This window comes from Phragmites australis, chromosome 22, assembly GCF_958298935.1.
Source record: "Phragmites australis chromosome 22, lpPhrAust1.1, whole genome shotgun sequence".
In the NCBI taxonomy this organism is placed as follows: Eukaryota; Viridiplantae; Streptophyta; class Magnoliopsida; order Poales; family Poaceae; genus Phragmites; species Phragmites australis.
This window is the reverse complement of record NC_084942.1, coordinates 2,504,601-2,519,466: the sequence shown is the minus strand read 5'-3', so window position 1 is coordinate 2,519,466 and position 14,866 is coordinate 2,504,601. Positions and strand designations below refer to the sequence as shown.

At 44.2% G+C, this 14,866-nt stretch overlaps 1 protein-coding gene, 1 long non-coding RNA gene and 1 pseudogene across 2 annotated transcripts; all 3 read left to right on the top strand.

Moving 5' to 3' along the window:
* The first annotated feature begins 642 nt into the window (after positions 1-642).
* Positions 643-3,508, top strand: LOC133905300 (uncharacterized). Its single transcript, XR_009907599.1, has 3 exons — positions 643-756; positions 2,880-3,005; positions 3,104-3,508. It is a non-coding gene; the product is annotated as an uncharacterized LOC133905300 (long non-coding RNA).
* Positions 3,509-6,875: 3,367 nt separating this feature from the next.
* On the top strand, positions 6,876-8,672 carry LOC133905075 (cyanidin 3-O-rutinoside 5-O-glucosyltransferase-like; annotated as a pseudogene).
* A 1,996-nt stretch (positions 8,673-10,668) lies between these two features.
* LOC133905285 (crocetin glucosyltransferase, chloroplastic-like) lies at positions 10,669-12,241 on the top strand. The gene has a single exon (XM_062347043.1). The coding sequence runs from the start codon at positions 10,710-10,712 to the stop codon at positions 12,141-12,143; it is 1,434 nt and encodes a 477-aa protein (XP_062203027.1). The 5' UTR covers positions 10,669-10,709; the 3' UTR covers positions 12,144-12,241.
* The last annotated feature ends 2,625 nt before the right edge of the window (positions 12,242-14,866 follow it).

Below are 14,866 nucleotides of genomic sequence, written 5' to 3'. Positions count from 1 at the left end.
AACCATCACGAATTTATCAACTGGTTCTTTCAATGTCACTGTTTTGATAAGGGTTCGACCATGTCCACACACATGTGGGCTTGAACATTGAGGTGACAAAGGTTGGACCACCATGTTTGCACACATACTATCACCAAGTCTACACATATATAATCATCATTGTGCATCGGGCTATTTTTGTGCCGGGCCAGCTCAAGCACATCCCATATTTTATGCTGGACCGGGCCGCCCGTCATGCCTCATATCAAGGTCCGGCCCATCTATACTCGTGCCGGATCGTGCTTGGACTTAACCGAGTCGTGCCATACTTAGACCGGCCAAAAAACACAGCCCAAAGTCCCAGCTCTATTTAGCCCTAACCAAACAGCATAAAGCCACTCAAGAATAAAATACGGCAGATCGTCTCAACCACCGCTTTCTTCTCCGCTTTCCTTCGCGCGCAAAACAATCCCCCTCTCGCACGGTTTCTTCCCGTCACCAGCTGTAGAAAAAAAAAACTCCCAAATCTCTCCATCTCCCACATGATCAAAGCCCCTCCACTAGATTCTGGCTTCGTAGCACTTCTCCCTCACGGATCCGGTAGAATCGGTGAGTTGGCCGACTGACAGCGGCGCCAGGGACGAGGCCACGGGAGGCAGCAGTGCAGCACCATAGTGATGTCCTGGCAGTCGACAGCGATGTGCGGTCAAGCCGGGAGGAGATAGGGACGGAGCAGACTGAGGGCACTATCGTGGGGACGAACCCAGTGGACTCCAGGTTAGTACTAATTCTCTCATCATTGTTGTGCAAGTAATTTTGATTTCTGGAGCTATGAGCACTAGTATGTAGAATATACTGTGGATGGATAGAGTAGAGCAGTACATATTTATAGGAACGAGAATGACGATTAGAGGGGGTGAATGGTCATCTCAACAAATTTCTTTCGAAATAGATGATCTTTTCCTATTTCTCACCCAACGTACCTCAAAACGCTCAAGCGGAAGCAAAAGAATTAGAGAGACAAAGCAAGAAGACTACTTCCATAGCAACATGACTCCACAGATGGAATATGAACTATAGGTTCCATTCAAGACCATTCCATGTGTCTTTGTGTACAAAAACTCGTAACTTCCAAAGAAACTAGATAAGATGAACACCGGATAAGGTTATCCTCCAAGATGATAGTCTAGTGGTAAGGGGGCTCAAGACTCGCTCAAATACATGAGTATGTGAGTGTTTAAGCCACTAGTATCAAGAAAAACAACCCTGCAAAGGTGAAATATTGCAGCTCAAAGAAAAAGATCATCGAGCAAGAAACCTCTCCAAGTTGATGATCTAGAGGCAAGGGTACTCAAGACCCATGAGCATACACTCGTATGTGAGTTTTTATGCCTCTAGCAACAAGAAGAATGATCTCACAAGGTGCTGAAATTTCATCCCAAAAACCAAAACGAAAATCAAAACCGAAAATCGAAAAACTTGCAAACTTGAAAGAGAACCAATAGAGGGAAACTAGAAGGAGGAGAATTCAAACATATGCAGAAACATAAACTAAATTACTCAAAGAGATCAGCCCCATTTTAGGCGAATTACAAAAATTTATCTCTCAAAACTCTCACCTATTACATAGGCTAAGCACTCATCCTTCTCTCCTTTAAAAACCTAGCTATAAGGCTCTCAAATGAGTGGCACAAGGGAGCTCAAGTGGCTGGTTCAAAGCTCTCTTTAGCCCTACTCCTCTATTTATAGGCCTAGAAAACTTAGCCCTTAAGTTTCCTAGTTTTTCCCTAAAATATTATTTTCTTGTAGTGCACTCCTACCTACCACCGAGGGTATTTTGGTCTATTTTCTTCTCCATTCATCGGATGGCTGCGGCGCCTTCACGACTTAGCTTCGACTTAACGCAAGCTTCGCGATGGTGCCACATACTCCTCCAGTCCTCACACGGTTTTAAGACCAAACCGCGAAACCGCCTGCACGCTTCTCAAAGCGTGACTCACCACCTTGCTTACACCTTAAGCAAGCGCTTCGATATCGACGCGTGTACTCCGTCATACGATCCTGACCGCCAGTAAGTCTCTCCCTCTCCCAATCCCTCGAGCCACCTTGTCACTTGCACCGGCATCCCCTTCGCTTGACTTTGTCAACACGCTGTCTCTATCCGCCTTCAATGCTTTGCTTGACCTCCATGTGTTTAGCTAGGATCACCCTTGACTCTGTCCGACCTCCTTGATCGTCTGGCACCAAGCACTCCGCTTGGCCCCGATCATCCCGCCGTCGACCGCCAAGTTGCATTCATCAACTGCACACCATGAGACAAGCAAACACATATCTCCAACTCTAATTCCAATTAGTCTATAATCAATATGCTCAAATGAAATCTCAAATTAATTTAAATCACATCAAAGCTCATGCAAAACTGAAGATCATCAAATCAAATAAATGAAAATGTCAATCACTCATCACAAGAAAACCAAGACATATTTCAACTTGGTTTTTCAACACTAGATAAATATGAAGTAAATTGAAAGCATAAATTTAAAAGAAGACTAGTACATTTTAGCTAGTACATTTCAACTATGATAAGATTGATTCAACTAAAAATGTCGCTAGCTAAGTAATCCAGTATTGTTGATGTCGTGCCTTGGCAATATCATCATAATCTGAAGTGTCTTTGTCCAGTAATTGCATGTATTTTCCTACTTTTTCTACCTTTGCTTCCTGCTCAGCTGCAGCCTTACCTTTGTCTGCTTCAGCTTGAGCTTTTGCAGCTTCGGCCATTTTTTCAGCAGCAATCGACTTCCGTAATTGAAGTTCATTGAATACCTGCAAATTTTCTTCTGTAAAGCTACTTCATTCTGAACATTGCGATTGAGCTTTCCCTTTGCTCTTCCTTTCAGCTTTGGCTAACTTCTGCCCTGGCGGTCGATGAGGTTCAACATTTGCACCATCAGTTTTTTGAGTTGAAGAAGTGTAGGCACCTAATGCATTCAGCCTAGCTCTCTTGTGCATTTGTTCAATTGTGGGTAAGCTCTACCCCATTTGGGTTGGTTCTTCACCTGTCTCCACCAATGTTCCAATCCAAAGGGTCTTTTCTTTTTCATAACTGGCTTGTACTTTGCAGGAACTTTCTCCATGAGTTGAAGAAGTTGATCTTCAGATTGACCATTGGCATATGTGCTCTTGATATCATTGTAGATTCCATTATACTTGTTAATAAAAGGGATAGTCTTGTTCCAGTGCTTGCATATCGTGGGTCCGAACTAAAGTTTGAGGAGCTGAGCAAATTTGTGAAACTCGCTGAAGAGGAGTTATCCATGTCTATGGCTGTTCTGCTTTGTATGTAGTAGGCTAGTACACCAGTGGTCTATGGATAAGTTCAGGTATGCATATACATAGCAGATTTTTGATACAACGATCAAATGTGTGATTAATACAGGTTGTTGTATTTGCTCGTTGCTGGATGAATTGTCGAACGGCCATGTGACTCAACAACACACCAAATAATATTCTATTCACCCAGCGCATCGGGGCAACTACTTTCTTTCCGGCTCACTTGTTTCAACTCACCATCACTTGACGAATGGATCCTGACCGACCAATAGATACATATATGTGAAACACATGTCAAAATCAATCACCAACATCATATTTTGGGTTGGAGTTCCTATTCTACCAATGTATCTTACATAATCTCATACATGTGGTGTCGTTAATATGTGAGTTTCATCAATTACTCCAATACAATTCTTAAAATATGGCAACATCATTCGATCCCCATTAATCATACTGTGCACATCAATGAATTCGCAACGAATTCTCAAACTATCATAAAAGGTCCTTTTCTTCCACTGGAACTAAAAAAATATCAGTTTGGGGGCACAAAAATTAGCACTGCTGCAGAAAAGAATCTACGAGGGGTTCTCGTAAGAACGGTCAGAGACTACGAAACAAGTGACGATTTTTGGGCGTAAATAGGACGTGACTAGATCCAGAATTGCGTCCAAATTACAGATCTTTACCTTTTCGGCAGCTTTGACTTCGGCTAGCTTTGCACTTAACTGGACTCCTATCGGGCCCGACGCCAACACCGAGCTCCCGCTCCACGAACTCGAGCTCATCCTCCTTCCTCGCCTCTGTAGCCCGAGAGCTGCCCGACATACCCCCTTGATGGAGAATGCCATGCTCCGGCTACGAGGCCTCGGCTGCTGCTCTGACTTCTCTGATGTCCAGATCTGTTCCATGGCCAACGCCGCAGCCACCACCACCGTTTGTGCGGGCTTCTCTGGTGGTAGAATCTGGTCAGCCAGTAGGAGCGGATCCAGCATGTAATCATTGGTGTCAAGTGACACCAATGACTTTCTATTAACATTAGGTAAAACTCTAAGCATAATTAGTAAGTATACTTATAAATAAGTAATGACATCATGTTCTAATAGGAGTGACACTAATAATATATATTTTTGGATCTACCCCTGTCGGCCAAAGTGACATTCCTCAACATCTGCAGCATGGCCATTGTCGCCATGGTCTTGGCCTTCTTCGATGGCGTGATGGCATCCATCTCGGGGATGATTGTGATGTCGGAATGGTATGGCTTGGGGGTTTAGTTGAGGAGACAAGGATCAGGAGCAAGACATATAGAGGACGGGTTACCGAGTCGGAGATGGCGCTAAGATTTGGCGGGAATGGGGAGATGGCGAGAAGGCCTGTGGGAGGGCCATGTGGGTAGCCATGGCATCGTTCGCGCCAATGAGTTGTGGGCCTGATTACGAGGGTGCAGATGGAGCCCACCAGTAACCCAAGTCCAAGCTAGATGCATGGGAATAGTGGAATTAGCAGGCTGGTAGCTCAAGTTATTCCTCCATGGAAAAGGGAAAGAGTAGGCCCAGTAGGGGTCCGGATTCTGGCATATTACTTGTTAAAGAAGGTAGCTAGGCAACGTATGTTGGCTTGCATTCATATGTATCGAGAAAATTAACAATTTTCAAAAGGAAAATTTTAAAGCAGTAAGTTCTTTGACAAAGATGTGCAGGTACAACGGTCAACAAGACCCTAGTGCAAGATACAGCCATACACGTAGGGAACTGTTTAACTAATTTGTGGCTTTTTGATGGTCGATTCTACGAATACTTATTCAAAGTAGGATTGGAGAAGCGCTGCACAACTGCATTAATACACTTGTGTATTGTACTGCCCCAAATTTGATGTCATTTGATAGGAACACTGGTGAATTCAGTATATATGTATCCCAGAACTATCAGCTAACGAATGCATGCCATTGTTACCTAGCATGTTTTTCATGTAGTTTGAAATTTTGGCCCTATTTTCTGTAGTGATTCGTTATGTTTTTTTAAGATTTGCTTTATTAGTGATGTACTTTTGTGAATTATGTGTACGTTTCAAGCACCTGTGCTATAAGATGATAAAAGTTACCAATATTATACTGAGCTACGCGTCACTGATAGTCTTTTGCCTTCCCAGTTTCTTTAAGATGGCACCCTGATGACATGATCCATCCTATTTTATTGGTTTCTTCATTTAATCTTCTCATGTGCCATATGAGAAATCTCGCAGCTGAGGATCGCTAATTGCAAGCAAGAAGTTCATCAGGCCATGTATGTTTCTTTTTATTTTTTCGAGAACACGCCTTAACACGTTATTTCATTAAGAGAAAAGAGTTATAAGCGACCACACCATCGCGCCTAGGCAAGCTAAAGCGGCTGATTACATAATGCAGGGATTATACGCTTATGCAAAGACCGGCTGATTACATCATGCAGGGATTATACGCTTAGGCAAAGACGACCTATAACTAGCTAGGAAGACGATAACAACAACAAAAGAGGCTAATGGCCACCATAACAGGGCTAAGGAGGCTGGAGGAGCACGGGCAGCCGCCTATTGCCGGACTGAATCCAGCAGTGCCCCTCTTCCAGAATAGCCCGCTCAAATCACCCGCTAAGGTTGTAGTACGGTTGAAGACTCATTGGTTCCTCTTCCTACAGATAAAATGTTTCTTTTTATTTATATATCACAGATTATACTTTGTTGTTTGTGTAGTCTGTACATGCACTTGGCATTGTGGATTCAGTCTTAAGAATTCGCAGTTGATCCAACACTCGTATGGGTTTCCACATTTAAGTTTGAAGGGCTCAGTGCCTCAGCCAATGGCAGATGCAAACGATTGGACGTATTGTCCTTTCTTCGTTTTTCCTGCCTGAAGGTCGAACACGAAAGGTCGTAAACCTCGCCATGTGGGATTATATGGATAACCAGGTCGGCATCCAAACTATTGGCATTGGTAGTAGACCCTGCTTGCTGCTACTGATACTGATTGGAAGACGAGTAGAGAGAGGCCAGTGCTAACGTCACAGGTACGTAGTGGCTCTCAGCAAGAAGTTCAGATGCTGAATCCTAGAGCAGATAAGATCAATCTAACAGAGGAGCATGGCTTCACCAGCAATCAGTCACATGATATATGTCGGACTTTAAAATATGCATTTCTAGTTGAATTGAGTTGCCAGTTCATCCGTTGCACGTACTACCTCTATTTTTTTTTTTACTTATCACTAGTTTTTTATTGTAGTAATTTTAACCTTATATTTTTTCTATGAAAAATTTATAAATACTTAAAAGTGTACAATACTAACGAATAAAGTATATTTTATGACGAATCTAATGATAAAAAGTTTTAAATATCTATAGACTTTTCATAAAAAACACAAAGTTAAAATTGATACAGTAAAAGTGGTGCCAATTAAACGAATATGGAGCTGGTATATAAAAAGCTTTATAAATTAATGATTTGCTGCTCAAAAGATTAGCCTTTTGATTATGACATCATGAACATCTATGAAACATGAAATCATCTGAGTCAATAATTATATATCAATATGATAAATAAACGAAGCTACTTCTTAATAATGGTAGAAAAAATCAGTTGGCTCATCTCCTTAATTAGTGTTCACCACCTTGCGATATCATTCACACGCACTCCGATCCACCACAGAACTCTTCGTTGTAATATCCTCAATCACTCCCGTAGTCCCATCTCTTCATGGCCGACGAGGAATGGCACGAGCACAACAGCCGCCACGGCCACCATTTCCTGGTGGTGGCCTACGGCGTCCAAAGCCACGTCAACCCAGGGCACGTCCTTGCTCACCGTCTCGCGCGGCTCAGCGTCGGCGGCTCCATCCTCGCCACGCTCTCCGTGCCGGTCGCCACCCACCGCCGCATGTTCCCCTCACTGGACGACGCCGAGGAGACCACCGACGGCGTCATCTCTTACGTTCCCCACTCGGATGGCCTCGATGACGGCTCCATGCCCAGGGACGCCGAGGACAGGGCGCGCAGGCGCCGTGCGATCTCCGAGAGACTCTCAGAGGTTGTCACCCGCCTCGCCGACAGCAGGCAGCCGGTGACATGCATTATGTGCACGATGGTGCTCCCGGCGGTGCTCGACGTTGCGCGAGAGCACGGCATCCCTCTCGCCGTGTACTGGATCCAGCCGGCTACTGCTCTTGCGGCCAACTACCACTACTTCCATGGCTACGGTGAGCTCATAGCCTCCCATGCCGCTGACTCCGCATACGAGGCGAGCTTGCCTGGGTTAAGCCGTCCTCTTCGGATACGAGACTTCCCGTCCTTCCTGGTCGACACGACATGCAGCGAGATGGCCAAGGCCATCAAGGAGGTGTTCCAAGAGCTGTTCGAGTACATTGACCAATGGCAGCCTAAGGTTCTCGTGAACACATTCGATGAATTGGAGGCGACCGTGCTCGCGGAGATGAAGATTCACATGGACGTGTTTGCCGTCGGTCCAATGGTTGGGTCCTCGACGGACGCACGGATCCATCTGTTTAAGCACGACGACGTCGACAGAAACAGGTACATGGAGTAGTGGCTCGGAGCTCAGCCGGAGAGGTCGGTGGTGTACGTCTCATCTGGGAGCATATCCAAGTACACGAAGCAGCAGATGGAAGAGATGGTTCGAGGATTGCGGCAGTGTGGGCGGCCATACTTGTTGGTCGTGCGCAAGGATGGACTCGAGGAGGACGTAGGCGGCTGCCTGGAGACTGTCCAAGACCAGGCGATGGTGGTGGAGTGGTGCAACCAGCTGGAGGTCCTATCGCACCCAGCTGTGGGGTGCTTCGTCACGCACTGTGGGTGGAACTCAACAATGGAGGCCGTGGTGTCGGGCGTTCCAATGGTTGGTGTGCCCAACATGTTCGACCAGCCGACGAATGCATACTTGGTGGAGGAAGAGTGGGCGATTGGCACGAAAGGGGAGCGTAACAGTGCTGGGGTTTTAACTGGAGCGGAATTGGCAAGGTGCGTCGAGTTGGTCATGGGTGAAGATGCAAAAGCAATTGCGATAAGGGAAAGAGTGGAGGCTTTGAAAGGGATAGCACAGGAGGTAGCAGACGCAGCCGGGCCTGCTGAGAGAAGCCTCCGAGATTTTGTCAAATCTATCCAAGCACGTGATACAGTTTGCGTGAGAAATACCATTTGATCAGCGTGCCAAAATCAACGAGGTCATAGTAGAAGATTGAATTGAACTCCTCGTTCATTCGTCAAATATTGTTATAGTTGTAGACCATGTAAATGTAAAACGACTGGTTCGTGGATTCGAAACACCTTTTTTCGAATTTGTATTTGCATAACTTTTAATGTATGTATTGTGGGCATGCCAGTATACCAAGTATACGATAGATAAGAGTAATGAAACTGTTAGTTTTATTAATTCATGTCGAATTCATAAAGTACATTTACGATTACAGAGTGTTACTCCACAAATGCACATGCTATCTGACTATGTAATATGATCCAGCAATTGCTTTGTTTTAGTTCCCGGGGCTTCGTGAAGCTCTCCGGTTAATTACGCCCGTCCTCAGGCTGCCTTCGATTAAGCTACACTGGCGGTCGTCATACTGAGGTCGTCTCCAAGTCTGCAAGGCTGTAGTCACATGCAACAAATACCAAACAAAATAAGCGTTAGAAATCAAAAAGGCAGCGAAGAACGGGATAACAATCTAGCATGAGTTTTTTTTTTTTACTGTTTATGCATCTCGGGTCATCATCGGCCACACAGGCCCCAGAATTATGTATGTGACAAGAGGTGAGCTAGGAGTGCGGCATGACGTGTAGCTTCAATCAGAAGCGGCAACGAGGCCACACCCGGGAGCTTCAATGTCATGCTTGACTCACTAACTTTCTCCTCAGCCTCGGACGTGTCCTCATCGTCCATTTCCGAAAGCAATGTGCCACAAAGGCAAACCCCACAAAGGCGAGGGTGATCACTTTTTATGAGCAAACTAGAGCTCACTATCAAACTGTTTTAATTAGTTTTATCAAAAAAAACCTGAGCTAATATTTAATTAAAATTCTCCAAAGAAATCTATTTTTATAACTTCTACCAATTTTTTAATGCCTCAAATAAATTCCCAAAAATATAGAAAAAATCACTAATATTCTTCTCATATGATGTACTAATTTATAAAAATGTTTTGAACCATAGGTTATTTGGTGAAAAAGTAAGTTCACTTATAAACTCTATTTATATCTATTTTTCTCGTTTCATGTCATATTCTCATTTTAATTCAATTTAAATTCAAACAAATTCAAACATACACAAATTCATCCAAATACTTAAGAAATGCATATAAATATGAATGGATCATCCTATCTATTCTAATCCCACCAACTAAACAGAAAATTGGCTCATGCTATTCACTCCAATCCCACCAACTAAACAGAAAACTGACTCATCCTAACCAAACAAAAAATTAGATCATCTCATAAAAAAAATATGAATGACTATATCCCATCAAACCTCACACTCTAAACAAACGCACCCTAACTGGAGCGGAATTGGCAAGGTGCGTCGAGTTGGTCATGGGTGAAGATGCAAAAGCAATTGCGACAAGGGAAATAGTGAAGACTTTGAAAGGGATAGCACAGGAGGTAGCAGACGCAGCCGGGCCTGCCGAGAGAAGCCTTCGAGATTTTGTCAAACCTATCCAAGCTCGTGATACAGTTTGCGTGAGAAATACCATTTGATCAGCGTGCCAAAATCAACGAGGTCATAGTAGAAGATTGCATTGAACTCGTCGTCCATTCGTCAAATATTGTTATAGTTGCAGACCTTGTAAATGTAAAACGACACCTAATTATTATGAAAGAAGCAGTATTATTTGGCAAATTAATTTGCTTGTAACCTAATGTGTTTTCGCTAAAAAAAAATAGTATATATCTTCAGAGCTGTTTGGCCCCATCTTTCACGTGAAAGGTTAATCACATACTGTGGTCTCGTGATCTGGTAAGATTTTGTATGGATATCTAGATATAATGCAGTTGTACTGTTTAGATTTTTTTAATCTATATCATAGTAATCTCCACCGTTCTAACTTAGACCCTACAAAAATAAGCTATATATGCAGATCTATCTTCTCTTTTTTCTCTCAATTAATGAGAGAATTTTGTAGTATTTTTTTCAGATTTTTCTGATTTTATAATTAATTGTGGTGGTTTTGAATATCATATGTTGTTATAGATATAGATAGATTTATAGTTCAAGAGTTACTATATATATATATATATATATATAATAGCACTTTGACTAACTCCACTGTGTATATATACACAAGGCCTTGACATTAGGCAAGCCAAGCTCACTCAATCTTTGCTGGAATCATCTCCTTGTGATCTTCTCCAGTCCTACCTTCATGGCCGACGCAAGCCACCAAGACCACAACGTTGCCCGCTGTCACCGCCAGCACTTCTTGGTGGTGGCCTACGGCATCCAGAGCCACGTCAACCCAGCACAACACCTCGCCCGCCGCCTCGCTCGCATCGACAGCTCAATCCTCGCCACTCTCTCCGTTCCTGTCGCTGCTCACCGCCGCATGTTCCCCTCGGCTGCCTCCGCAGACAGGGAGACCTCCGACGAGGCCATCTCCTACGTGCCCTTCTCCGATGGCTTTGACGATGGCATCAAGCCCACGGACGCCGCGGACAGGGCACACGGCCTCAGCACAATGTTTCAGAGCCTCTCGGCCATCGTCTCCCGCCTCGCTGCCCAGGGGCGGCCCGTCACGTGCATCGTCTCCACCATGGCCATGCCCTCGGTGCTCGGCGTTGCACGGGAACACGGCATCCCACTGGCCGTGTACTGGACCCAGCCAGCCACCGTGCTTGCCGCGTACTACCACTATTTCCACGGCTACAGCGAGCTCATCGCATCGCACGCCTCTGACCCGGACTCCGAGGTGAGCTTGCCGGGGCTACGCCCGCTCCGCGTCCGAAGCTTGCCGTCCTTCGTCGTCGACACGACCGGCAGCGAGCTGTCCGAGATGATCGTTGAAGCGTTCCGTGAACTGTTCCAGTACATGGACAGGGAGCAAACGAAGGTTCTTGTGAGCACGTTCGATGGGTTGGAGGCCACCGCTCTCAGGGCAATGCAGCCATACTTGCAGGAGGTGTTTGCCATCGGCACCATGGCTGGGCCACCCGAAGCACGAACCCATCTGTTTCAGCTGGGCAACAAGGGCTACACGGAGTGGCTCGGTGCACAGCCGGAGAGATCAGTGGTGTACATATCTTTTGGGAGCATCCTGACGTACAGCAGGCAGCAGATGGAGGAGATATTGCAGGGAATGCAGGAGTGCGGACGGCCCTACTTATGGGTGGTGCGCAAGAATGGGCTCGAAGAAGAGGCTGAGAACTTCTTGGATGATACCATGAACCATCACCAGGGAATGGTGGTGGAATGGTGCGACCAGCTAGAGGTATTGTCGCACCCTTCGGTGGGGTGCTTCGTCACGCACTGCGGGTGGAACTCGACACTAGAAGCATTGGCATTTGGAGTGCCCATGGTCGCTGCACCAAACTGGTCGGACCAGCCAACGAACGCATTCCTGGTGGAGGAGGAATGGGGGGCTGGCACCAGGGTGAACCGCAATGGCGAGGGAGTTGTAGCCGGGGAGGACTTGGCAAAGAGTGTCGAATCAGTGATGGGAGATTGTGAGACGGCAGTGGAAATAAGGGAGAAAGCCAATGCTATGAAAGAGACACTGCGCAAGGTGGTAGCTCCAGGTGGACCAACAGAGAAGAGCCTCCAATGTTTCGCCAAGGCAATGGCAGCATCAAAAGAAGTATAATGCTAGTTGAATTATGCACAATCTGTTAATGTCGATCGATGTGGAGATTAAGGTCGATTTAGATGAGTTTTTTCTAGCTTGGTTACAGCTTTAGTTGTTCTTATCTTTTTTAAGTCTTGCTTAAATGGTTGTAATTTGGTCTTTGCCCTGAGCCAGAGCTGTCGGTTCTAGGTGGTGCTGCGTTCTTTTTTTAAAAAACTCTTTTACTTTTAGTCTAATAAAATCGGTAGATCTTCTACCATCCTTTCGAAAAAAATGTGGAGATAGCAAATTGAGTGCCGGTTGTAGCATAGCAGTCAAAACTAACTGCAAATTGAGTGCCGGTTGTAGCTGAATTATCGGATGCTAGCATTTCATAACGATCTCTGGCAAAATAAACAGCTGAAATTATTGGGTAAAGATCGTTGTTGATTCTACACTTATTTTATCATCTATGTTTGTATGTGCAAGTCTGACACGGTCACTGAATGACGGATAGATACAGTCACACGATGGAGGCATATTGTCCTTTTTTCGGTTATATATATTCACAAATAAAAGATGGTTAGCTGTTGTATCAGCCATCCTAGCTATAAGGATTTTCTTTCTAGATGAGTATACGTCAGTGCTAACATCATAGGGGTTGTCTCTCTCCGTCTCTCGGCGAATATTTATAAGTAGATAAGATCATACTCGTTGATTAGCATATATAAAGTGGTCATGCAAAACAATCCTGCAGTAGTGTGCAAACTTTGGACCGATTGATACGTAGTAGCTTATGTGGTACGTAGAAAAGTATACAAGCAATTTGAAGGCGGCTTGTTCTCTCCTTTTCCATCGACGGTATGGCACGTATGGGCTATATCAAGATGTAAGTTTTTTCTTTAGTTGTTTTTTCAAAATCGGATTTGGACTGACAATGACTGAATACATATTTCTGCACTCTATGCCACATAAATTTAGAAATAGCCCATCACTTTTCTTGACTTGTCCCATGACCTGTGAAATTTAGACTGCAATTAGTAATTGGATCCATTGTTGCAATCTCGCATCGGCCTCTTAGCCGGCTTCTGACAATGTGGCAGTTTGGTACCGCAATCTAGCTGCCTCCATAGCGTCTCTAATAACTAAAGGCATGCGTTCTATAGGAACGAGATTAACGACTAGAGTGGGTGAATAAGCGTCTCAACAAATTGCTTGCTAAATCGATAACCTTCTCCTATTGAGATCACCCAACGCACCTCAAACTCAAGCGGAAACAAAAATAGAGAGAAATTTTAACAGGAAAAAAATCGAGGCACCACGACTCCACGGATGGTATATGAATCATATGTTTCATTTAAGATCAATCTATATGTCTTAGCACTCGAAAGATCACAACTTATAAAGAAATAAGAAAAGATGAACATCGAGCAACGAAACTCTTCAAATTAATTATCTAAAGGCAAGAGAATTCAAGATCACATCATATAAGTGTGTGTGTGAATTTTATGCCTCTAACCAGAAAGAGAATGACATCACAAGGTGCTGGAATTTTAGCCTAAAATTAAAACGAAAATAAAATCCAGAAACCGAAAAACTTACAAACTTGCAAGAGAACCAATAAAGAAAAACTAGAAGAAGGGGAATTCAAATATATATAAAAATATAAACTTCATTATTCAAAGAGATCAGTCCTATTTTAGACGGATTAAAAAAATTTATCTCTCAAAACACTCACCTATTATATAGGCTAATCACTTATTCTTCTCTTCTCTAAAATCCTAACTCTAAGCTCTCAAATAGGTGGCACAAGAAGGCTTAAGTGGCTAGTTCAAACTCTTTCATAGCCTTACCTCTCTATTTATAGGCTTAGAAAACTTGACCTGTAAGTTTTCTAGCTTTTTTCTAAAATATCAGACTCTTGTAGTACATTCATACCTACCATCGAGGGCATTTTGGTCTATTTTTTTCTCAATTCATCGAACGGCTGCGATGCCTTTATAGCTTCATCTCGACGCAAGCTTCGTGATGCTGCCACGTACTCATCCAGTCATCCCACGGTTTTGAGGCCAAACCGCGAAACTGCCTACACGCTTCTCAAAGCGTGACTCGACACCTTGCTTACATCTTAAACAAGCGTTTCGATGTCGACGCGTCTACTCCATTATACGATCCTGACCAACGGCAAATCTCACCCATTCCCGATCCCTCGAGCCGCCTTGTCGCTAGCACCGACATCCCATCCGCTCGACTTTGTCAACACGTCGTCTATATCTATCTTCCACACTTTGCTTGGCCTTCACGTGTTCAGCTAGAATTACCTTTGACTCCGTCCGACCTCTTTGATCGTCCGGCACTAAACACTCCGTTTGACCCCGATCATCCCGCCGTCTACCGTCAAGCTGCATCCATCATATGCACACCATGAGACAAGCAAACACATATCTCCAACTTCAGTTTCAGTTAGTCTATAATCAATATGCTCAAATAAAATCCCAAATCAATTCAAATCACGTCAAAGCTCATGCAAAACCGAAGATCATCAAACCAAATCAATCAATGTCAATTACTCATCACAAGTGAACAAAGACACATTTCAACTTGGTTTCTCACGCTCTTTAGACATCGTAGTTATTTAGAGTATTTGAAGAGAACCGAAAGATAGGGTGTTCAATTATCATGAGAAAACGATGTCTCGGCTTATCTCTGAGATACAAGATGAAGTGTGTGCTTGGAGCACGGCAGGGGCAAAGGATCTACAA

Coding starts and splice junctions, on each gene's coding strand:
- LOC133905285 (XM_062347043.1), top strand. CDS start 10,710: ATGGCCGACGCAAGCCACCAAGACCACAACGTTGCCCGCTGTCACCGC.